Here is a 26,776-nt window from a genome sequence, read left to right as displayed (position 1 = left end):
CACTTGATATCAATGGGTCAACTGTTGATGATCCTGCTCAGGTAGCTAACAAACTAAATGAATATTTTGTATCGACATTCGCACATGAGGAGTTATTCAGCGAGGGGAATGCCAGAGGTGTATTCCACTCTGGCAGTAAGCTAGAGAATCTTGTAATAACTGAGAGTAAAGTGGAGGAGAAATTGTTGAAGATAAATACAAGAAAGGCACCTGGGGTGGATGGGATCTATCCAGTTATATTAAAGGAGGCAGCAAAGGAAGTAAGCAAACCCTTATGAGAGCTTCCTTGGACTCAGGTGAAGTACCCATGGACTGGAGATGTACAAATGTGACCCCAATTCACAAAGGAGGATCAAAGGGCGACACAAATAATTATAGACCTGTTAGTTTAACTTCTGTTTCCGGAAAATTAATGGAGGCACTGGTTAAAGAAGCACTGCAGGATCATCTAGACAAGACTTCAGTTATAGCTCAGACACAGCATGGTTTTGTTAAGGGGAAGTTTTGCCTGACCAGTTTGATTGGATACTATGATGCAGTCACAAAAGAACTGGATGCAGGGAATAACTTTGATATTATATACTTGGATCGTAGAAAGGCTTTTGATACTGTTGCACATGGAAGACTGCTGCACAAATCGGAGCAGTGTGGCATTGGAGGCAAATTGCTGCTATGGATAAAGGGGTGGTTGAGGGGGGAGAAGACAGAGAGTGGTAATCAATGGACACTGCTCATCGTGAACTAATGTTATTAGTGGAGTCCCTCAGGGTTCAGTATTGGGTCCATTATTGTTTTCTGTATTTATAAATGATATTGATGATGGTATATCAAGTTTAATGTCCAAGTTTGCAGACGATACGAAGGTTGGCAGGGTTGTCAAGGATACTACTGACATTATACTACTGCAACGGGATCTGGAAAGGTTGAGCAGATGGGCTGAGAGGTGGCAAATGAAGTTTAACATTGACAAATGTAAAGTACTACATATGGGAAACAGCAACCCCAGAGCAACGTATGAACTCTGTGGTACTACACTGATAGTGGTAGAGAATGAAAGGGACCTGGGGGTGGTTGTGCAGGCAGATATGAAGTTTTCTGAGCAATGCAGACGGGCTGCAAGAGTAGCTCACGGTGTATTGTCGATGATATATAGGAATTTTTCTAGCAGGGATAAGGAGGTGATTATTCCCTTGTATAAGGCAATGGTCAGGCCACACCTAAAGTACTGTATACAGGTCTGGAGGCCTCATTTTAAGAAGGATGTAGAGATGCTGGAACGAGTACAGAGAAGTGCAACATGATTGGTGAATGGAACAAAGGGGTGCTTTTACGAAGAAAGGCTTAAGTTTTGCAAATTACAGTGTCTGGAGACTAGGCACCAGCGAGGTGATCTGATAGAGGTGTATAAAGCCTTGAATAGTTTGAGCATGCTCAATGCTGATGGGATTCTTCCTCTTTCTCGGAATAATCACCTGAGAGGGCATAAATTCAAATTGAGGAAAGACATGTAGGATAGACGTGAGGAAATTTGCCTTTAGCCAGCGGGTGGTTGGTTGGTGGAACAGACTTCCATCCCTTGTAGTGGAGGTTGATAGCCTGAATAAGTTTAAGGCTCAGCTGGACAGGTATTTCGAACGAACAGAGGGGTGAAGTGGAAGTGGTTATTTTTTATTTATTTATTTTATTATTTTTTTTTTTTTGCCTGATGCTGCATAAGCTTGCTTTCTTGCATCAAATGCCTCTACTAATGCTAATACTAATGCTAATGTTTCTTTCTGTTTTTCATTTTCTACATCTGCCCCCTTCTTCAAAATCCTGTGCATGATTACCCAAATCAAGTGAGCAATTTCTTTCCCTATTTTGTTGCTACAATCTGCAAACTTGAGAAATCTTTCTTGAATTTCATACTGCATTTCTTTTAAAAGTACATATCCTAAAATATGTTGGAGCTGGAAAAGGAATTAGAAAATGTGAATTGGAATATCATTGGTTTGGCTGAAACAAGAAGAAGAAATGAATCACTTATAAGTTTATCAAGTGGAAATCTGCTGTACACCAATGGAAACAGTGAAAGGAGTGAAGGTGGAGTTGGGTTTCTGGTCCATAAAGATTTTAAAAACAACATTTTGGAATTCAAAAGTACATCACCAAGGGTGTCAAGACTAATACTCAAGATTTCTAAGAGGTACAAGCTAAAGATTATAATGATTTATGCACCAACATCGAGTCATGATGATGAAGAGGTTGAAGAAATGTACACTGAAATTGAGAGTCTTCTAGATGAGCAGAAAACCCACTACACTATTATTATGGGGGACTTCAATGCTAAGGTTGGAAAAAGGCAAAACAGCGCAGAAAGAGGAACTATAGGAAATTTTGGAATTGGTGAAAGAAATAAAAGAGGTGAAAGACTTGTGGAATTTGCAGAATCTCAAGGAATGTCAGTAATGAACACTTTTTTCAAGAAAAGGGTGAACAGAAAGTGGACATGGAAGAGTCCAAATGGATTAACAACTAATGAAATCGACTTCATCCTCACTAACAGAAGATATATTGTGAATGATGTTACCGTCCTGAATAAGGTAAATGTTGGAAGTGATCACAGAATGGTAAGATGTACACTTGATATAGATGTAGGAAAGGAAAGGAAAAAACTGACTCGAGTAAATAATACAAAGGGTCTTTGAAATAACAGAGGAGGAGAAAAAGCAGTATGTACTGGAACTTAAGAACAAGTTTGAGCTTTTACAGACTGCTCAGGACCAAGATATCGACGAGGAATATTACAACTTTCTGAAAGTGATAAAGCCCAAGAAACCTATAGGGAAACAGAAATCCAAAGAAGAAAAAATTAGTCAAGAAACACTTGTCCTGATGAACCAAAGAAGACAAATGAAGAGCAAGAAAAACACTGACAGGGAGAAAATTGAGTATACTGAGTTATGCAAAGCCATTAGAAAGAGACTCAGAGAGGACATAAGAAGATTTAACACAAGAAAAGTAGAACAAGCATTAAGGGAAAACAAAGGATTTAAATCAGCAGCCATGAGCAGTAATACAGGAAGACAAATGATACTGAAACTGAAGAATAGCGATGGTGTACTTATAAACAGCAGAGAAGGCATAATTCAAATAGCAGAAGACTACTATAGAGAATTATACAAGGAGCGAGGGAATGATACCAGCTGTGGGGAAGATGGATTGCAAAGTAGCAACACATACGACATACCCGATATTCTTCCCGATGAGGTAGAACATGCATTGAAGAAAATGAAGAATCGGAAAGCCCCGGGAGAAGATGAAGTTACTGTAGAGTTGTTAAAATTGGGAGGAAGAGACATAACACAAAAACTGGCAAGGCTCTTCACAAACTGCATTAGAAAAGGTGTGATGCCTAAGCAGTGGAATAATGCAATCATAGTTTTGCTGCATAAGAAAGGAGATAAATCAGAAATTGGAAATTATAGACCAATTAGCTTGTTATCCCATATCTACAAGTTGTTCACAAGGGTCATTACTAACAGACTAGAAAGAATACTTGATGAGAATCAACCGAAAGAGCAAGCTGGCTTTAGGACAGGATTCTCAACTATGGATCACCTTCACGTAATATCACAGCTAATGGAGAAAGCAAATGAATATAAAACACCATTATGCCTGGCATTTGTGGATTATGAAAAGGCATTTGACTCCATACAGCATAAGGCAATGTTTCGGGCACTGGAAAGACAAGGCATAGATACTCCATATATTATGATTTTGAAGAAAATATATGAGAGTGCTACATCCTTTATTAGACTAGACAAAGACAGTAGGAAATTTAAAATCGAGAAAGGAGTTCGACAAGGAGACACAATATCTCCGAAGCTGTTTACTGCTGCCCTTGAGGAAGCTTTCAGAAGATTAGACTGGTCGCAGAAAGGAGTCAATGTGAACGGAGAGTACCTAAACCATTTACGATTTGCAGATGACATTGTGGTCATAAGCCACGATCCCAAAGAATTAGAGGAAAATCTTAATTAGTTATGCACAGTTAGTAAGGATTTTGGACTAAAGATGAATATGGCTAAAACAAAAGTAATGATGAACAAGTATGCCATGGAAAGGGAAATAATGATTGAAGGAGCAGTAATTGAAAAGGTGGAGTCATATACTTATCTGGGACAAGTTATTAGCTGTAATAATGATAAATGGCTGGAAGTCAAGAGAAGAATAAATTTTGGATGGATAGCATTCAGGAAATATAGTCACATACTGAAGAGCAATATCGCAGTTTGTCTGAAACGTAAAATAATGAATCAATGTATACTCCCCACCATGACTTATGGAAGTGAAACTTGGGCACTCACCAAAAGAATGGAAGAGAAGCTAAGAACTACACAGCGAAGAATGGAACGAATTATATTGGGAATCAGACTGTTAGATAAGAAGAGAAACACATGGATTAGGCAGCAAACTCAAGTAAAGGACATTCTTATCAAAACTAAAGAACTAAAATGGTCTTGGGCAGGACACATAGCTCGAAGACATGATGACAGATGGACTAAGAAAATAACAGAATGGTACCCAAGAGGAGCTAGAAGAAAACCTGGAAGACAAAGGCGGAGATGGATAGATGAAATTCATGAGTTTTTGAGTAGTAAATGGATGGCCAGTGCTCAAAACAGAAGGAACTGGAAAGTTGCTGGAGAGGCCTTCATCCTGCAGTGGATTGAAAATGGCTGATGATGATGATGATGATGATCCTAAAAGAAATGTTGTTTGTTCAATGGGAGGAATCTGGTATGGCATCTACTATTACTGCAAAGTATTAGTGGATGCCACACCAGGCATCTACTAATGGGGATGAGGTTTTCAGCAGTTTCTTCTTTCTCCAATTCTATAGGTGAGTTCAATGAAAAATTTTTTGAAGCTTCACTTAATCCAAATTGAAAGAGCGTTTGTTTGACCCCTTTTTTCATTTTCCTCTCATTCTTTCTTTTTTTTTTCTTTTCTGGGCTCCTGATTTGCGAGAATACATTTTGGAGAGTTGATTTATAATTTATACTTTTATATCTGAAAAAAGGGAAAAAAAAGAAAATAAGACAAAAGATATTATATACTGATAATTTAGTAGTGGTAGCAGACTAGTATTGATAGTACTAATAGTAGTAATAATAGTAGTAGTACTGCTTTAATTAATGTGACGTACATTGTCATTTAAGAGAACATGCTACTACAGCTAAGTTCAGGCAATGTCAACATCCACCAGCAAACGATAAAAGCCTATTTGATTTTTAATATTGTATATTAATATACACTTTACCTTTTCATGATTCACGTACAAATTGTATACCTACTTAAGTTTCTTTGTAGCATAAAATAATTGGCTTATCAGAACGTACAATATGTGATGCCTGATCTTTTGAATAGGCTTAGCCAAGCTAGTGATCATAGTTATCATCATTTGGCCACAAAAGTTCTATAGATAAGCTATGAACTGTTGCAATAACATGTAATATAGGTTACAGTTAATACTTTGGCTCCCGGGCCCGGGTGCGATGTACTCCTTGCCCCCCATCACAGACCCTGAGGAAGTAACCTAATACAGCATCAGCAAAAAAAGAAAAAACACTACCCACCTCATCTGTTCATCCCTTCTAATAATATGTTTAATTATTCCTTAAATTTATTCACACTACCCATTTCCACAACACCAAATGGTTGTTAGTTCCAACAATCAGTTACTCTGGCTGGAAGTATATTTTTGCTTACCTTTCCTACCAAATACTCACCACTTAATATAACATTAGTTCTTCAGCTCTTTGATCAGGGTGTAATCCAGTGGTTCAAAGAAAACTCAAAAGACTCCTATTAAATAAAATTTTGCTGTCTTGAAAACAAAATAAAATACAAATGCTTCTTCATTTATTAATTGTGAAGAATAGTCAATTATAGTGAAATTTTTGAGGTGAGTGAGTCATCACTTATGTTAGAGGGAAATGTGTTTTGAAGAGAGTACGCTGAAGTGGATGCATACATTGCATGTTTCAGGATATGCACAAATCAAGAGGAGCTTATTGCAGGTGCAGTGGACCTTGAAATTTGTGACAAAGAGGAGGAAACCACTGTGGGTGAGTAAGAATTTTTGTTCACAGTCAAAGATTTTAGAACTTGTGCATTTTGATTTTTTTTATTCCCCAAATGTTAATTTACCAGTATCATGCACCTTTATAATTTTCATTTGTAACATGCTCTGCTACACAACACATTTTCACATATGATTTTAAAATCTGAAACCAGATCCCTTCTCTATGATTAGGCCTTGATTTTTATGTTTGTAAGTACACATATGTACAAACAACAAATCAATTGCACTACACCAACAATCAATGCAAAATGTAGTCTTCGTTTTCTTATATAGTATTTTCTTAACACTATATAGTACATATTCTGGCTAAGGTAAAGAAAGCCAACATGAGAACCACGGGAATCTTCAGTAAACTTATACTGGACAAACTTGTTTCCTGCTACTGCAGTTTCTCCCTGTATTCTCGGTAAACAGATGGTGCGTGTTATCAGTAGTGGCAGTAGAAGTTGATAACAGTGTATTGATTCATTTTTTCTCATTATTAAAAGCAGATTATTGGAGTTCATGAGTGGGCTGAAATTTACTTACTGGTATACTTGAGTCTTAGGGTGTTTATCCCCCCACCTTTCCTGCTGTTTTAACCCAGTAGAAAAACGACTTCTACTGCCACTACCTATAACATGCACCATCTATTTACTGAGAATATGGGCTGAAACTGGGGTAGCAGGAAATGAGTTTCCCATGGTTCTCGTTGTTGGCTTTCTTTACCTTCACCCATATTCTGAATTAAATCATACTTATTAGTAGAATGACAAATTTTCTCCCCCTGATTTTTGTGAACTATCGCCATAATAAATATCACTTGGAAGGAATGGATAGGTGAAATGGGAAGGGGTTTTTTTATTATTTTTTTTTTTTTTTGCTGATGCTGTATGAGCTTACTTTCTTGAATGATATGCCACTACTAATACTAATAATGACTTTTCTACATAACTGTTTTTCTCTTTCCTCGGATGGATGGGTAAATAGAGCTTCTACTTTATATATATATAACAATTTAATTATTATACTGTTCGTATGTATACTATTCATAACTTATTTGCTTCCAACAGAGAGTTGCTAGGGTAGTTTTTCAGATATTTATATTTCATTATTATAGATGCTACTTTTTTAATAACAAGACTAAACTAATATTTTAAAGCTCTTGCTAAAAACATTCATTAATGTAATCTTTTACCTGTAGGTCAGCTTACTTACTGGATATACAAAGCTCTTATTGGGAAGCAAAACTGCAGCTACATATTAATAGATAGAGCTTCACAGAAACATAAGGTAAAGAAATAATTAGATTATATTTATCTTATGATTGAGATTCTTTAGCCATTTCAACATATTTGCTAATTTATGTTCTAGTTTGATAATAGGCTCAAGGGTGAAACGACACTTAAGGTGGATAGAATTAGAATGGATATCCAACATCTTTGCTTGGGTAAATATTTGATTTTTTTTTTTTTTTTTTTTTTATTTATTAATAGTTGTTTTTATAGAAAAATGTTGGGATTATTTAATTAGCTGCTCTTAGCTAAAGTTATCTAAACTTTTTCTTTAAAAAATAAAGAAATGTTGAGCGTCATTGTTTGATATTTGTCACTTTTCAGTTTTTTCTTTTTGATTTCCCCCTGATAAAATCATGTGACTTCAGTCTTCATTGATGTTAACAATACAGTAAACCCTTGATTTAATGGACTAATAGGGGAGAAGGGACTTACGTTAATGCCAAAAGTTCATTGAATAAAATGTAACCTGGGAGCATTTTTTATTGTTCTTAACGTAAAAAAAAAAAAAAACCTTGTACTGTACAATATAAAATTATTAAATTATAATAAAGAATATGTAATATTCTGTTGTAAATATAAAATGTTGCAATTTGGCTTTTGATTTACAGATATCAGAAACAGTTTGGTTTTTTTTTAGTGTAAATTTCACAAACACTTTCTACTGAGACGTCTTGTTCTAATTTCTCAATGAGCTCTAATTTCTGAGCTACATTTAAGTTCACATGCTTTCTTTTAACTCCTCTATCACTTGATGCCATTTTAAATTGTAAGGATTGCAAAATTATTTAATAAATAAAGTCGCAATTCAGAAATCACAGAAGCACTTTGTATACAACCTGACTGCATGATAGCTTGAGGCAGACTGAGACCGAAACAAAAGATAGATCTGCAGTTTATTGTCCCGAGTCACATTCAGCTTGCAAGTAACTGCCAGCTCTTATCTATAATCTGCCAAAACAGCTATTTGAACACTTTTTCAGAAAAAATAAAAAAACAATTTACTGAATTTGATTATAAAAATAAAAGTAGGTAATTATCAAAACAATAATGGAAATAGGTAATTATTATTAATTTTTAATAACACCGAAGTTTTGTATAACCATAACCATAAAAAAATAATATGGTCGAGAAGTTTTGTATAACCATAACCATAAAAAAAATAATATGGTCGAGATTAATATGTACATTACATATTATAATATGTAATAAACAATATACAGTAAATCAAGGATTTACTGTATATTGTTTAATGCTTTGCTATAGTATTGCATATAGGACATCACAATGGAAACAGTTACGTAGGTTCATCACTGGTGATATAATATGTAAGTGCTGTAGACTTCCAAAACATTGCTGGAATATAGAAAATTTCTACATGAATTTGTAAAGTCACATTCAGACTCAATTATTTGTTTAATTATTATTAATAATTATTATAATTATAATAATAATTATTTGTTTCATTTTCACATTTCAATTGAATCTTTCAATGATTGCTCTGTGTCAGTATTTTAATGTCGTGATATTGAGGTTGGAAAGTGAGCACTTGATGTTGATGGTTGCCTTTGCTCACCACCAGAGATTGTGTATAAAATTTAAGTTTTACCTTTATATTTGTAAGTTGTTTTTCATAATGTTACTTATTATGAGTTTTACTTTCAGATTTGCAGATTCTCTCCAGTAAACTTCTGAAACCACCTATCAGTGCTTATTGCTAAGGTTATTTTGCTTTCTGTTCTATGAAGTTGTTACCAGGGAAACATACAAAGCCATTCTTCCATTTCTTCTCACAATTCAGCTGTAAAGTTTGTTTCTAATGCCAGCTTGCTAGTTTTAATTACCCCTGAAGTATTTTACTCTTACTGGCTTTTGTTTTTTGTTAGTGTATGCCAGCTGTGGGTATTAATAACATGACATATGTGTGAATGACTATGGAGATGTATGTTCTTGGGCTGATTTGTAATTTGTTCTGGCTGAAAAAAACCTGACTCACTCGTGTGGGGGGCTATTTCCTCCACCACCTTAGATCAGCTGACTACATCCCCATTCGAAGCCTTTAGAAATTCATGCAGTTTGTGATCAGACTCAGACGCAGATCCCCTCAAAGTGAATGACGTGGTGAAACCATCATACTGCTGTGTGCATGCGTGTGTCCCTATATACAGCGACTCCCTGACTTATATAAGGGTTGTGTTCCACAAAACCTACGTATATGCAGCACTTGCAAATTTGATTGAAGCAAAAAATAAATGTTCAACGAACATGTAAATAGAATTATTTATTCATTTTTTTTTATCTTATGCGCAGGAAAAATTACAAAAGCATACAAAATTACAAAAATTATAAAATTACAAAAAGAGAGAGGAGTAGGCATAACATCAGCAAGTTTTACCTTTTGAGCATCATTGCCAGAATTAACTCTCCAGCTGATAAGTATGCCGCTGCAGAAGTTGAGAGCTGTGGAGATTTAGAAGGGTTTTTTTTTTTTCCCAATGCATTGCAAAATTTCTCTCTCACTGCAGAATCGGCACTGCATACTTTAATGTTGTCAAAAACAGTGCGATGCTTGAACCTATTAAACCACCCATTGCTTGCCATGAACTTGGCTTGGGGTTCACCGTACTTATCCTTAATATCTTCATAAATACTTCTTGCTTTTGCTTGAATGGCCATTGGACTCAGGGGCACTTGCTTCTGAATCTGATTTTCCATCCATATTATTAATAGCTTTTCCATCTTTGATATAGCACCTGAATGCTGTTTTGTTATCACCGTTGCTCTTAAATGCATTGCTCCTTTAATGTATTCTTTTAATGCTCACTGTCCCTTAAAATAGTATTCACTGTTGAAGCAGCGAGACCTAATTCCATGCAATAGATGACAAACTTTGTCTTGCTTCGTAATTCTTAATTAATCATCTTCATTTCTAAATCAATTTTGTTTCATTTCCTAGCACTGCCAGCACTTGCACTTTCATTGGTCGCTTTCCCTTCATCATTGTAATGAGTAAATAGGAATGAAGAGATTCTGAAAATTTATTTGTTTCTTATATGATTGAAGATTTCAGTGAAGGGAAACTCATTGCGCCATAATATCGTAATGTAAAAACCCACAGAATTCCAGTTAATGGTATTATCACGAATGCAATAAGATCGAGTTTACTACCCGTTTATAATAAATAGATTGTGCTATCTGAAAAGCCCAATAAACCGGAAAGTGCAACTTGTTTTTATTGTTTATGGTAGTGACCTCCAGAAATGTGTTTTCGAAAATTATCACAAAGGTGTTCAAAATTGGTTTTTTTAATGGGACATATGATAACGATGAAAGTATTGTGCAATTTCCATTATAAAAATGACTTTTAAAGAAATAAATAGCTTAGTTATAGAGCAAATTTCAACTTCAGAGATCTTTGAACAAATTACCAAAAAAAGAAAAAAAAAAGTGTTATTGGGTTCACATTACGATATTTTTGCGATACCTCCATTTATTCCTACAGGATGCAAAATTAATTTCCACAATTTTTTTAAGTTTGCACTGGCCAACAAAAACTTACGTAAAGTTTAATTTCTGTAAGACAAGTATTACGTAAGCCAGGGAGTGGCTGTATATACACACAAGGTGTGACAATAAAGTTCCAGGACTGGCACAATAAAAAGAATGCTAAAATGAGTGAGCTCAAAAAAGATTTTATTTTTATTCAAAGTAATCACCATTCTGAAAGGCTCTGAAAAGAGTCAGCAAAAGTAATGATGTTGCAGCAGTTACATTTTTCTTTGTGTCCTCAACATCCTGAAATCTTCCTTTGGGGGCAGTTTTCGCCTTGGGAAAGGGAAAGAAGTCTACTGGTGATAAATCAGGAGAGTAGAGTGAATGGTTGGTCTGTACAGTGTCCTTTCATCTGAAACGTTGCAGAAGCAGAGGCATTGCCTTGCAACAAGAACCAGTTGCCTTTCTCTCGAAATTGTGGCATCACCTGGAAATGCATGACAATAGTCTTTAAAGCACCTGTGTGTAGATCACAGCGTTGACTTCCCCCCCCCCCCACTCCAGGTAGCGGAGATCAAGATGATCAGCATCATCTTGATCCAGAATTTCTGTAAATGAAACGTTTTTGGGCCTTAGTGATGATTTTGAAGTCCACTGCATGCTCTGACATTTCATTGCTGGGTTGTACTGAAACACTCATCTGCAGTGACAATACAAAGGAAATTAGGATTGTCTTGGGTTAAGTCTTCGCATGATGACACTCTTCGTTGCTTCTGCTCATCCATGCAGCACAAATTTTGCACAGATGTTCCTTTTCCCTAAATCTTCAAGCAGAATTTTATGAATTATATCCTTATTCATATCCAAATCATCAGCCATCATTCTGAGGGTCAAACAATCTCCACAATTTGCTGAAGTTTAGCAATTCTGTCATCATTTTGAAAGATTGATGGACATCCAGTTCTTGGGTCATTTTAAACATCCTCACATCCATCTTTGAAATGCTTGTACCATTCAAACTGTTTTTAACATTTCATACATTTTCTGTTGCAAAATTAGATAGTGGTTCATTGCACCATTGCAAAATTGTAACATGTAACATTAATGCTGCTGTTGAAACTTGTTACTTACAACCTATCAGTCTATTGGACAGTCTCTGTACCACCATCTGCTTAAGAAAATTTGAACTACAATGTGCCAGTTCTGTTTATTTTTAAACTCGTTGAACATGACTGCAACTGCACCAGTCCACGAACTTTATTGCCACACCTCATCTGGATATATAAACAGGTCGCACATGATTTATAATTATGCAATAAAATAAAACATTTTGCAAAATACTGTTATTATTTTTCCCCATAGAGGAAAAAAATTAAAAAATAGACTTTTAGTAATAACTATAATATGAAAAATTTTTAGTAAGCCGTAAGCTAATAAGAATTTATTTATTTCTTTATTTTTTCTAATACAGAACTTGATTCACTAACGCTGGTAAAATCAATTTTTGCCTATGCATTCATCCAAAATGCATAGCAAACTTTTAAATTGCAATAGAGGTACTTTTTATTCAATGTATCACTCAATTTTGTAGTCAGTCGTTTTGAAACACGACAAACAATGGCAGCAATCCCATATGCACGCTACACTTCAACAACAGTCGCCTGATCTAGCCTAGTGAATGACTGAACACTCTTGCGCTCATGTACGTGCTCTCCCAGTCATCTGTTCATGCTGAGAAAGAGGTTCGTTTCCCTGAAAAAGCTACTTGTATTAAAACTTATTAAATTTATTTTAGTTACTGTTCCCACTGGTTCTGCTGTATTCTCTTCTTCTAAGCATAGCATGTCATTGAAGTTATAAAAAAAAAGGCCACCTGGTTAATTGTAGCCAAATTATGACGTCACGATTTATGGGTGGGGGGGGGTTCATAATATTGATGTAGTTAGGAAAGGTTTAAAAAAATGAAGTAGAACAGCCTTAATGTGTTTCAGCAGTAAAAACTAATGAGAAAGAATAATAATGGTCACAGATTTAATTGGCAGGATAGGAAATGACAGCTGTATTTACAGAGACATTTCATGAAAATTGAGAGAATGGTAAACCTAACAATAAAGGTAAAAGACTATTGGAATTTTATGCTCTCTTAATTACAAGCACAGTATTTTGGTATAAAGATAGCAGCAAAGTAATGTGGAAAAAAGTATAATATCAACAAGAAAAGCATAATTGAATGTATCGTTATAAAAAAGGGTCCGAAATAACTAGTTGAATTTATAAAAATATATATTGGTTTTGAAATTGGGCAAGTTTCCATCATTCAGTGAATTAAACTTGGGAATTAGTGACAAATTAAGAAATATTTAAAAAAAAAAAAAAAGTCTTAAAAGAGACAAGTCAGGAAGCCCAGAAATTTGCCAGTGACCAATTTGTTAAATGCAGTGCCTGAATATAAATATATTCTGGAGTAACAATGTGTTCACTGTATGCTATGCCCTATTTAATTTATTTTGGCAGTAAAATTTTTTTTTCTCACCAAAGAATGATGATATCTTTTCTAATTGGTGAGAGAAACAGATTATCTATTTGTAAATGAGGGGAGTTCTCTAATAAATCAGCCTTAGAAAACCCAGGACATGTTGATTTGTTTAAAATCTATAAGTCATTTTGGGGGCAGATGCTTCATTTCAAAATAATATTGGACTGTCGAAGAAATGTTAGAAGGATATTTGTTCTACAGTTACAATGATATTGTAGCAAATTGCATATATAATGAAGAAGCAGAAGTAGACTTCAGTAACTCTTCACCAGAAGAAGTTAAGGACATTTTGAAAGAACTCTTCAAGGATGGGAACTTGATATGTCTCAGTTCTATTAAACACTGACCATACTGTAATGCGAACTTCATCGGCAAGGCTAAGAGACATCTCAGGGATTTGCTGGGCATATTAATGTGATGTGAAACTGATTTCAGTTCAGCCATTGCTGAATACATGTGGGCAAGGGCACCACATAAATACACCACATGGATATCAGATACAAAACAACCAACAGTGTTAATGCTGATTAGAGATGAAGCTTACAAAAAACATTTAATAAACAGGAGGTAGCGGCATCCATAAACATCTCGGTTTTTCAATTGCTATTCTTTGCTGTGATAGTATATGATGGTGGGAGGAGGCATTTAATAAGTTGATAGAGTACTAGAATATTGTAAAGAGAATAGTCAACATTATTCTCATGGGAAATCACATATGTCATTTCAGCTGTTTAAGCACATGCCATACACAAGTCATATTAGCATAGCAGCATGTGATGCAAGAAAACAAGCTTATATAGCATCAGCAAAAAAAAAAAAAAAAAAACTTCCTGTTTCACCCATCCATTCATTCAAAACATTTGTGTAGTTCAGCCTTGAATTTATTTAAGCTGTCAACTTCCACGACAAAAGTTTGTTCCAGCAACCAACCACCTGCTGGCTAAAGGCAAATTTCCACACATCTATTCTACAACTGTCTTTTCCCAATTTGAATTTATGCCCCCCCCCCATGTGTGGCATCTGAGCAAGAGGTAGAATTCCATCTATACATCTCAATCAGATCACTTCGCAAGTGCCTAGTCTCCAGAGGCTGCAATTTGCAAAACTTAAGTCTATCTTGGTAACAGCAACCCTTTGTTCCACTCACTAATCTCATTGCCCTTCTCTGTACTTGTTCTAGTAGCTCAACAACATCTTTCCTAAAATGAGGCCTCCAGACCTGCATGACGTACTCACGGTTGCCTCACCATTGCCTTATACATGGGGATAATCACCTCCTTATCCTTGCGAGCAAAATTCCTATATATAATCGACAGAATCCCGTGAACTACTCTTGCGCCTGTCTGCACTGCTAAGAAAACTTCATATCTGACTGCACAATTATTCCCCCGCTCTTTTTCATTCTCCACTATGCTGAGTTTAGTACCACACAGTTAGCCAGCGGGTGGTCAATTGCTGGAACAAACTTCCATCTGTCGTTGTGGAAGTTGATAGATTAAATAAATTTAAGGAGGAGCTGGACAAACATTTAGACGGAATTGTTTTGTAAATTTTTTTTTTGGCTGATGCTGCATAAGCTTGTACACTTGCTTTCTTGTATCACATGCCACTACTACTACTCTGGGGTTACTGCTCCCCATATGCAGTACAGGCAGTTCCCACTTTACAAGTTCCTGGATTCACAAGTTTTTTTTTTTTTTTTTTTCCAAGTATCAACAAAATTGAAAATATGTAGATTAATTAATTAACTCCAAGTATCAACAAAATTCAAAATATGAACATTAATTGCAAAAAATGAATTTTAAACATTCATGCAATGCACCCCGCTTTACTATATTAATCCATTTCAGAGACACCATCGTATCGTGAAAATATCATAATGTGAATCCAATAACACATTGTTTTTTAGTCATTCATTGCAAGACCTTGGAAGTTTAAATTTTTGCTATGTAACTAAGCTATTTATCTCTCTAAAAGGTAATTTTATAATGTAAATTGTATTAGTGACCAATTCAAATCATTAAAACACACTACACTTTCATCGTTATCATATGTTCTGTTATAAGAATCAATTTTGAAGCATTTGTGATATTTATCTAAAGCATATTTCTGGAGGTAATGACCAAAAAATAATAAAAACACTTTGCACTTTCTGGTTTATTGGGCTTTTCTGTTAGTGGAAGCAGTTAAAAACTGGTAGTAAACTCACTGTTGTTGGTGCCTCCGTAGCTAGGTGGGCAGGAGCAGTAGTGTGTAACACACGCTTCTTGATTAGACCGGCGTTTGAGCCCGTGACCACCAAATATGGAGGATGCGGATGGTCAAGGAATGACCATCGCATATCGCCAGCCTGGATAAAGGGTGAGGGTTGGTGCCAGGAAGGGCATCCGGCCGTAAAATTGCATGCTGAAACAATAAAAATGCTGACCCCATTTATAATGGGAAAAAGCGAGGACAAAAAAAAAAAAAAAAGAAAAAGTAAACTCACTTTATTGCATTTGCAAAAATACCGATAGCTGGAATTGTGTGGGTTTTTACCATTATTAGGGTGAAATGTGTCTCCCCTTCACTGTATTCTTCAATCATATAAAACACAAATAAATTTTCAGAATCTTCTCTTCATTCCTTTTTTTTTTTTAACTTGGAAAACTTGTTACTCCACGCGAATCGTGTTAGTTAGTTGCAATTTGTGAGTGCTGTTAAAAAATGCTTATGCATGCTATCGTGAAATTTATAAAGAAAAGAGAAGAGTAGAGATTATCTTGGAAACAAATGCTTCTTGAAGCATTTCTGAAGAAAACGACTCCTTGTGCAACAAGCCAACCATGAGTGCCGAACCAACAGTGAGTGATCAACGATTGTGCATTTAGTCGATGATGATGAAGAATAAACATTCTTTGACATTTGAAGGTCATAAATAATTTCTTTAAATTATAATTTGCTTGATTTTACAGGCTGTTTTCATTTCCTTGGATAAACTAATTTCATTGTTGAGAATTTAATCCCTGTTTTTAACATTGTCTATGGAAAATAAATTCCTGCTTTACGAGCATGTGCTAGGAACGAATTTATTCATAAAGTCGGGAACTACCTGTACTTTACATTTGTCAATGTTAAACTTCAGTTATCACTTCTCAGCCCATCTCAAATTTCCAAGATGGATCTAGGAAATTTGAGATGGATGGTACACTAGTAGTGTACCATCCTTACTACCATTAATAACTCTACCAACCTTCATATCGTCTGCAAATTTGGACATTAAGCCTGATATATATACCTTCATTGATAAATATAGAAAACAACAATGGGCCCAACACGGATCCCTGGGAAACTACACTAATAACATTAGTTCATGAAGAGCAGTGTCCATTGATTCTCAATCGACCATCCTTTTGTCTATTGTAGCAACTTGCCCTTAATGCCATACTGCTCCAACTTGTACAGTAGTCTTCCATGTGCAAAAGTATCAAAAGCTTTCCTAAAATCCAAGTAAATTATATCAAAATTATTTTTTGCATCCGGTTGCTTTGTGACCACATCATGGTATCAAATCAAATTGATCAGACACGACTCCCCCTAATAAGTACATGCTGTGTCTTGAACTATAACTGCAGTCTTGTCTAACCAGTGACTAAGACAAGATTTCTTTAACCAGTGAATCCATTATTATTATCCCTGAAACAGAAGTTAAACTGAGAGATCTGTAATTACTCGTGTCACCTTTCGATTCCCCTTAGTATTAGTAATGGCCGCATGGTGCAAGAAACCCTATGGCTTATGCTGCACCAGCCAAAAAAAAAAAAAAAATATCCGAACAAAACAATGATAAAAAAAATAAAAATAAAGAAAGAAATAATAATAATTAATAAAAAAAAAAAAAAAAAAAAAAAGGAAATTAAACCTATCATCCCACGCGCCTCCCCTACCCGAAGGCACCATCCAGATGACCCTTGAATTTCCCCAAACTGTCGGCCTCTACCACCCATGAAGGCAACTTATTCCAGTAATTTATAACTCGCTGGCTAAAATAAAACTTCCTGCAGTCCAATCTAAACATCCCCCCCCCCCCGTAACTTGAATTTATTTCCCCTAGTTCTAGCATCGTTTATAATCTTGAAAATTTCGTCCTCATTCATTTTACTGATGCCTCTCAGAGCCTTAAACACCTCAATCAAATCTCCTCTAAGGTGTCTAGTTTCCAAACTCTGCAACCCACATATTCGAAGTCTTTCTTCATAAGGACGCCGTTTTGCAGATCTCACCAGGCGAGGTACCCGTCTTTGCACCCTTTCAAGAAGCTCGATGTCTTTCTTTAGGTGCGGTCTCCATACTTGAACACAGTATTCCAAGTGTGGTCTAACATAAGCCTTATATAATGGGATTATCACGTCCCTATCTCTACTTGCAAAAGTTCGATAGATCATCGATAGGACACCATGGGCCTTCCTTGCCCTGTTTACAATGCTCAGAGAATTTCATGTCTCACCGTATCGTAACACCCCCCAAGTCCCTTTCCTCCAGTACTGGATTTAGTTAAACTCCACCAAGTGAATAAGTTATTTTGGGATTACTATTTCCCAGGTGTAATACCTTACACATTGTTGGAATAAAGCATAGTTGCCATTTTTCTGACCATTCCTGAAGTCTATCTAGGTCTCTCTGAAGAAGCTCAGCTTCACAGTGATCATTAACTACTCTACCAATTTTAACATCATCTGCAAATTTAGACATCACGCCCTCTATCCCTTCATCAATGTTGTTTATGAAAATTAAAAACAACAGTGGTCCTAATACTGATCCTTGGGGAACCCCACTTCTTACATCAACCCAATCTGAGGAATAGCCATTTATCACAACCCTCTTCCTCCTGCCCTGAAGCCATCCTTCTATTCATCTAAGAATTTTCCCAGTGATTCCAACCTGTTGCAGCTTATAAAGCAACCGCTCATGTGGGACTGAGTCAAAAGCTTTGCTGAAATCTAAATAAACAATGTCGAAATTATTCCCTAAATCCAGCTCGTGAGTGACCCTTTCGAAATAGCGAACCAAATTTGTTAAACATTATTTTCCCTGTAATGTTGTTTATGAAAATTAAAAACAACAGTGGTCCTAATACTGATCCTTGGGGAACCCCACTTCTTACATCAACCCAATCTGAGGAATAGCCATTTATCACAACCCTCTTCCTCCTGCCCTGAAGCCATCCTTCTATCCATCTAAGAATTTTCCCAGTGATTCCAACCTGTTCCAGCTTATAAAGCAACCGCTCATGTGGGACTGAGTCAAAAGCTTTGCTGAAATCTAAATAAACAATGTCGAAATTATTCCCTAAATCCAGCTCGTGAGTGACCCTTTCGAAATAGCGAACCAAATTTGTTAAACATTATTTTCCCTGTACAAAACCATGCTGAGTATCCTTGAGAATTTCAATTCGATCCAAATGATGCTGAATTCCACCCTTGATCATTGCCTCCATGATTTTCCCTACTACTGAAGTCAGAGTGACAGGTCAATAATTTCCAACTTCACTTTTAGAGCCACCCTTATGTATGGGAGATACGTTTGCACCTTTCTAATCCAAGGGAATCTCCCCAGAGTCTAGTGATGCTTGCATAATTAGCCTCAATGGTTCAATGCACTTGCTTGCCACCTCCCTTAAGATTATAGGGTATATTCCATCAACTCCAGGAGCCTTACTAGTCTGTAGGCTTGAAAGATTTTTCATTAAATAATCTTGCGAAATTTCAATATTATTAATTACATATTTTTTAACTTCGCTCCCACAATTTCCCATTGCCACGAAAGGTGTTTCATTTGTAAATATCGATGCAAAATAACTGTTGAGTTCATCTGCAACGGCAGCTGGTGTATTTAATACTATCCCCTTTCCCTTACGTAAAGATCCGATCTGGTTTGTCCTGCTCTTCTTGGCATTTATATATGTGAAGAATTCTTTATCCCCCCTCTTTGCTCTGTTTGCTAGTGATTTCTCATGAACTGCCTTTGCCTGTCGAACCTTTTCTGTGGCTCTGTTACACATCATTTTGTAGCTGTTATAGGCTTCAGTACTTTTTATTGCTCTGTAACCTTTCCATGCCACCTTTTTCTGCTCAAGTAATGTGGCAACTTCACTATTCATCCAACTTGGAACCCTTCTCATGGAGTATTTTTTTAATGGTATATACGCATTCAAGGCATCTGTGATTAATGTTTTAAAAGTGTACCACAGTTCAAATATATTCATTTTCTGCACGATATCTACCCAGTTAATAGAGGCCATGTAGTACCTTAAGGCATCCTAATTTCCTTTTCTGAAATTAAAACCCATTCCTTTGCCTTTTACTTCTGCTACCTCTCTCTCGTCATCATCCACCGTAGAACTCCGTGATCACTTCCTGCTACTGGTTCCTCTACTGTCAACCCTGTTATGTCATCTGATTCATGGGTGATGATGAGGTCTAGGATATTCTTTTCTCTAGTACTTTCCCTGACATGTTGATACAAATAACAGTCATCTAGTTGATTTAAAAATTTTGTTCCCCATGTCGAGTTTCCTTCCCATTTACTCCAATCAATTAGAAGCAAATTGAAATCACCCATAATAAGACATTGATGCTTACTTGCCCATTTCATTTGCGTGTAGAGGCTTTTGTCATAATCTTCACAATCACCTGGTCTGTAGATTACTCCTACTCGTATTATACCTTTGTTTCCAACTATTTCACACCATACAGACTCTATACTAGCTTGTGAAATGTCTGAATCCGGGAAAGCTATCGTCGCACTCAGGCTGTTTCTGATAAGAAGCATTACCCCACCACCTCTTCTATCTACCCTATCCTTCCTAAATACATTATACGAGCCGTACTTAAACTCATCATCCCCGGTTTCTGGGTGGCACCACGTCTCTGTTAGCCCTACCTATTATGTCCGCGTTACTTGTTTTAACCAGCAGTTCGAATTCGCTCATTTTATTGATGACACTTCTAATGTTACTGTATAAACAATTAAGATTTACAGTTCTTGTATATTTAACAACCCTAACACAACCCTTGAAGTTTTTTAGGCTCTCTTTCCTGATATTAGCTACCCGTTCGCGTGAAACGTTTCTGCCCCCAGAACATCTAGATAATACGTCCAGTTGGGGTAGCAGATAAGAACTCTTAAGGTATGTGCAAGAGTTACTTTGACCAATATTATCAGATAAACGCGTGTCAGTATTACCCACATCCCCCCCTAGCTAGCAGTTTCCCTGAACCTTTAAGGTATCCTCAATAATACTGGCAAAAACGTTTGCACCACCTTTGTTTAAGCATATCCCATCTCTACAAAACAAATTCCTTCTACTTACAAGTGTGGGCCATGCTGTTAGAAATTTCCCCCCTAAAGCTTTGCAGATTCCTTCAAGTCTTGAGTTAATCCACAAGGCTCTTAACATATAATCCCTCCTATCGTGTCTGGGCAGAATTGCAGACATATAGACATTATGGCCTAGCTCGCAGCATTTCCTCAGCATGGTCCTGTATTTTTCCAACAAATCGTCAGATCATGTACGTTTAATGTCATTAGTCCCCACATGAATAATAATATTCTCTTTGCCCCCTTTAAAATCTGACAATCTGTTGGTGACATCATCAATAGTTGCTCCCGGCAGACATACCCTGGTTCTACTCCACCTATCCTCATTACAAAAAATATTCCCCGTTTCCCTGACAGTGGAGTCTCCTAATAAAACAAAGTCCTTTTTAACCAGAGTAGTTTGCAAATTTGTGAATTCGAGATACATTTGCACATCTCCAGTCCGTGGGGACCTTCCCCTGAGTAAAAAGGATGTCTTCGTAATCATGGCTAAGAGGCTGCTTACTTCCTTTGCTGCCTCCATTAATATAACTGGAGAGATCTCATCCACTCCAGGTGCCTTCCTTATGTTTAACTTCAGCAATTTCTTCTCCACTTTGCTCTCCCTTATTACAAAACCATTTAACTCCCTGTTAGAGTTTGATAAGCTTCTGGCCTACACTTACCTACAGAATTTCTTGTGTTTGAATATAGATGTAAAATACTCATTCAGTTTGTCAGTTACCTGAGGGGAATCTTCGACAATCGGACCATCAATATCAAGTGGACCGATCTGATTCATCCCCTTCCTTTTAGAGCTTACATAAATAAAGAAGTCTTTACTGTTTTTCTTTGCCAAAGATTTCTTGTAATCTGCCTTTGCTTGCCTAAGCCTCTTTGTGACTTGCTACAGAACCTCTTATATCTATTAGAGGCTTCTGTGTCACCTGATAATTTATATGCATCCCATACATTTTTCTTCTCGAGTCTTATTATTTAATCTGACATCAATTTAGGCCTAAACTTTGAACAGTATTTCTTAGTTGGTATGAAAAGCCTAGTAGCTTCCAAGATGTAGAAGACAGGCCTGACGTAGCCCAGTGGTCAGGAGCGAGAGTGCAGAGCACGCGTTCCTTGAGTGGACCGGGGTTCACGCCCGTGACTACTAAATACAATAAATATTTGTATTGACAATTTATTGTGAACTCTACTGACTTGGTTGTTGTGCCGGAGTATAAACAGACAATTTATTTATTTATCCGGTTGGCCTGCCTCCCTAAACTCCACTCGTGCATACATTCTCGATGGTAAGTCCTGTTATGCTTAGGTTGCAACATATGTGCAGAGTGGTTCAGTTCGAGATACCTGGCCAGCGGGAAGAGGAAACGACCAAACTCTCCAGAACAGGACAGCATGACGAAACAAATGGCCCTCAATCCCCAGCAGCTTTCACACCACCTCTTACGGCAGCAGAAGGTGCTAATTATCTCTGGGTACAACCAAGCTGCCATGCATGGAAACTGAACTTGTCCTGTTACAATGTAAGGTCGCTCATTGGTGAAGATAGGATATTAGAGATGGAAAAGGAATTATAAAATGTGAATTGGTGAATTGGAATATCATTGGTTTGGCTGAAACAAGAATAAACCAGGAATTTTTATAAGTTTTTCAAGTGGAAATCTGCTTTACACCAATTGGAAACAGTGAAAGTAGCAAAAGTGGAGTTGGCTTTCTGGTCCATAAAGATATTAAAACAACATTTTGGAATTCAAAAGTACATCACCAAGGGTGTCAAAACTACTACTCTGGATTTCTAAGAGATACAAGCTAAAGTTTATAATGATTTATCCACCAACATTGAGCCATGATGATGAAGAGGTTGAAAAATATACACCGAAATTGAGAGTCTTCTAGGTGAGCACTAAACCCACTACACTATGGGGGGGGGGCTTCAATGCTAAGGTTGGAAAGAGACAAAACATCGCAGAAAGAGGTGAAAGACTTGTGGAATTTGCAGAATCTCGAGGAATGCCAGTAGCGAACACTTTTTTTCAAGAAAAGAGTGAACAGGAAATGGACATTGAAGAGCCCAAATGGATTAAGAACTAACGAAATAGATTTCATCCTCACTAACAGAAGATATATTTTGAATGATGTTACTGTCTTGAACTATGTAAATGTTGGAAGTGATCACAGAATGGAAAGATGCACACTTGATATAGACGTAAGAGAAGAAAGGAAAAAAACTGACTCGAGTAGTAGTAGCAGTGGCATTTGATGCAAGAAAGCAAGTGTATGAGCTTATGCAGCATCAGCCAAAAAAAAAAATCACACCATTCCCTCCAAATGCCTATCCAGTTCCTCCTTAAATTTTTTCAACCTATCAACTTCCACAACGACAGATGGAAGTTTGTTCCAGCAATTAACCACCCGCTGGCTAAAGGCAAATTTCTGCACATCTAATCTACATCTGTCTTTTCTTAATTTGAATTTATGCCCCCTTAGGTTCGTAATCTGAACAAATGCAAGGATCCCATCAGAATTCAGCATGCTCAACCCATTCAAGGCCTTATACACCTCAATCAGATCGCTGCGCAGGTGCCTAGTCTCCACCCACTGCAATTTGCAGATATATTTAAGAACTTAAGCAGAACTTAAGCCTCCCTTGGTAAGAGGATCCCTTCATTCCCCTCACCAATCTTGTTGCCCTTCTCTGTACACGCTCAAGTAAATCTACATCCTTCCTAAAATGAGGCCTCCAGACCTGCACGCAGTTACTCAAGGCGTGGCCTGACCATTGCTTTATACAGAGGGACAATCACCTCCTTCTCCTTGCTAGCAAAATTCCTATATATCATTGACAAAACCCCATGACCTGCCCTGGCCGCCTGTCTGCATTGCTCAAAAAACTTCATATCTGACTGGACAAATACTCCCAGGTCTTTTTCATTTTCTACCACCTTAAGTGTAGTACCACACAGTAGGTACGTTTCTCTGGGGTTACTTCTACCCATATGCACTACTTTGCATTTGTCAAGGTTAAACTTCAGTTGCCATTTCTTAGCCCATCTGCCCAAATTATCTAGATCCTGTTGCAGTAGCACATTGCCATTACTGTCATTAACAACCCTGCCTACCTTTGTATCATCTGCAAACTTCGACATTAAGCCTGATATACCTTCATCAATATCATTGATAAATATACAAAACAACAGTGGACCTAACACCGAACCCTGTGGGAGTAAAATTACAAAAGTCTTTGAGATAACAGAAGAGGAGAAAAGGCAGTATGTACTGGAACTTCAGAACAAGTTTGAGCTTCTAAAGACTGTTCAGGACCAAGATATCAACGAGGAATATTGCAACTTTCTGAAAGTGATAAAGCCCAAGAAACCTATAGGTAAATAGAAATCCAAAGAAGAAAATATTTGTCAAGAAACACTTTTCATGATGAATCAAAGACAACAAATGAAGAGCAAGATAAACACTGACAAGGGTAAAATTGAGTATACTGAATTATATAAAGCCATTAGAAAGAGACTCAGAGAGAACATAAGAAGATTTAACACAATAAAAGTAAAACAAGTATTAAGGGAAAACAAAGGACTTAAATCAGCAGCCATGTAATACAGCAGTAATACAGAACGACAAATGATACTGAAACTGCAGGTGTACTTATAAATATCAGAGAAGGCATAATTCAAATATTAGAAGACTGCTATAGAGAATTATACATGGAGTGGGGGAATCATGCCAACAGTGGGGAAGATGGGTTATAAATTAGTAATACATACGACATACTTGATATCCTTCCTGATGAGGTAGAATATGTGTCGAAGAAAATGAAGAATTGGAAAGCACCGGGGAAGATGAAGTTACTGTAGAGTTGTTAAAATTGGGAGGAAGAGACATGACGCAGAAACTGGCAAGACTATTCACAAAATGCATTAGACTGTTTAAATTCCATGCAATTTGTAGCAATGCCTTGTTTTGTTTATTATCAATTATGTGGTATAAAGTCTTAGTATAGAGCTTTATTTATTCTTTGCTTATGTTGAGGTTAGTTAATGTATATGGAATAAACTGTTGAGAAAATTTTGAGGTTTGGTCTGATTTGCAGATTAGTCCAAAAAGTTAAAGGCGTGACTCCTAAGGAGTGGAATAATGCAATCATAGTTTTGCTGCATAAGAAAGGATATAAATCAGAAATTAGCAATTATAGATCAATTAATGTCTAAAAGTTGTTCACAAGGGTCATTACTAACAGATTGGAAAGAATACTTGATGAGAATCAACTAAAAGAGCAAGCTGGCTTTAGGACAGGATTCTCAACTATGGATCACCTTCACCTAATGTCACAGACATCACCTTCACCTAATGGAGAAAGCAAATGAATATAAAACACCATTATGCCTGGCATTTGTGGATTATGAAAAGGCATTTGCCTCCTTACAGCATAAGGCAATGTTTCGGGCACTGGAAAGACAAGGCATAGATACATCATATTAATTTTGGATGGATAACATTCAGGAAATATAGTCACATACTGAGGTGCAGTATCCCAGTTTGTCTGATACATAAAATAATAAACCAATCATAGATACATCATACATTATGATTTTGAAGAAAATATATGAAAATACTACCTCCTTTATTAGACTAGACAAAGACAGTAGTAAATTTAAAATTGAGAAAGGAGTTCGACAAGGAGACAACTGTTTCCAAAGTTGTTTCCTGTGTCCTTGAGGAAGCTTTAGAAGAAAATTAGACTGGTCGCAGAAAGGAGTGAATGTGAATGGAGAGTACCTAAATGATTTACAATTTGCAGATGACATTGTGATCATAAGTCATGATTCCTAAAAAATAGGAGGAAAATCTCAATCAGTTATGAAGATTTAGTATTGATTTCAGCTAAAGATGAACATGGCTAAAACAAAAGTAATGATGAACAAGTATCCCACAGAAAGGGATATAATCATTGAAGGAGCAGTAATTGAAAAGTTAGATTCATATATATTTATCTGAGACAAGTCATTAGCTGTAGTAATGATAAATGACTATAAGTCAAGAGAAGAATAAATTTTGGATGGATAACATTCAGGAAATATAGTCACATACTGAGGTGCAGTATCCCAGTTTGTCTGATATATAAGGGCACAAAAGGTGATATAGTTGTACACGTTGGCACTAATGATATTAAGAGTAGGAGACCGGCGGAATTACTTAGCAAGTACAGGTCACTGTTGAAAAAAAGCCGTGAATTAGGGTTGAACTTGAAAGTGTCTGCAATTCTGCCCAGACACGATAGGAGGGAGTATGTGATGAGAGCCTTGTCGATCAATTCGGCCCTGGAAAGATTGTGCAAGGCTCAAGGGGTAGAATTTTTTTCAGCCTGGACTGTACTTGTTAACAGGAGAGACTGCTTCTACAGGGATGGGATACACTTAAATAGAAAGGGTGCAAGAATTTTTGCTGATGCTGTCGAGGCAGTGTTAGGTGGGTCGGAAAACTGCTAGTTGGGGGGGGGATACAAGGACTAATAGATTAACAGTAGCCAGTGGCAGAGGTGGAAGTGATTCTTGCACTGCTTCTATTGAAATGAGCAGAAGTCTGAAAAACAAGATGCAGGATATTTCAGAGACTGCTGGTAGTCATTGCGGTACAAGTAAACACATGGGTTGTGTTAGGGTAGCTAAGAATAGAAACAGGTGCATGTATACCTGCGTGTACACCAATGCTAGGAGTTTGGTAAATAAATTTGATGAATTTGAGGTATTGCTCAAAACATCAAAGGCAGATATTGTGGGGATATCAGAGACGTGGTGTCACACAGATATAAGTAATGCGGAACTGGAATTTGGGGAATACAATGTGTATAGAAAGGATAGACAGGACAGGAGGGGAGGAGGGGTTATGCTATTAATTAAGAAACACATAAAGTCCAAGGAAGTGAAGCCAGTCGACATCGATGGACAGGGCAGTGTCGAGTCAGTTTGGTGTGACATA

General features: G+C 36.8%; 1 protein-coding gene across 3 annotated transcripts in view; it reads left to right on the top strand.

The window, feature by feature from the left end:
• LOC150078498 (tRNA:m(4)X modification enzyme TRM13 homolog) overlaps nt 1-26,776 on the top strand; it is a 376,145-nt gene that overhangs the window by 197,952 nt on the left and 151,417 nt on the right. For all 3 annotated transcript variants that reach the window (XM_090385143.1, XM_090385144.1, XM_090385145.1), the window contains exons 7-8: nt 7,314-7,402; nt 7,484-7,559. In XM_090385143.1, coding sequence (XP_090241269.1) covers nt 7,314-7,402; nt 7,484-7,559 — 165 coding nt within the window. The remainder of the gene's footprint in view (nt 1-7,313; nt 7,403-7,483; nt 7,560-26,776) is intronic.

The sequence above is a fragment of the Mastigoproctus giganteus genome, chromosome 11, assembly GCF_048544385.1.
Source record: "Mastigoproctus giganteus isolate SK-2022 chromosome 11, ASM4854438v1, whole genome shotgun sequence".
NCBI lineage: Eukaryota > Metazoa > Arthropoda > Arachnida > Uropygi > Thelyphonidae > Mastigoproctus > Mastigoproctus giganteus.
The sequence above is the reverse complement of the archived record's forward strand: the minus strand, read 5'-3'. Positions and strand labels throughout refer to the sequence as shown.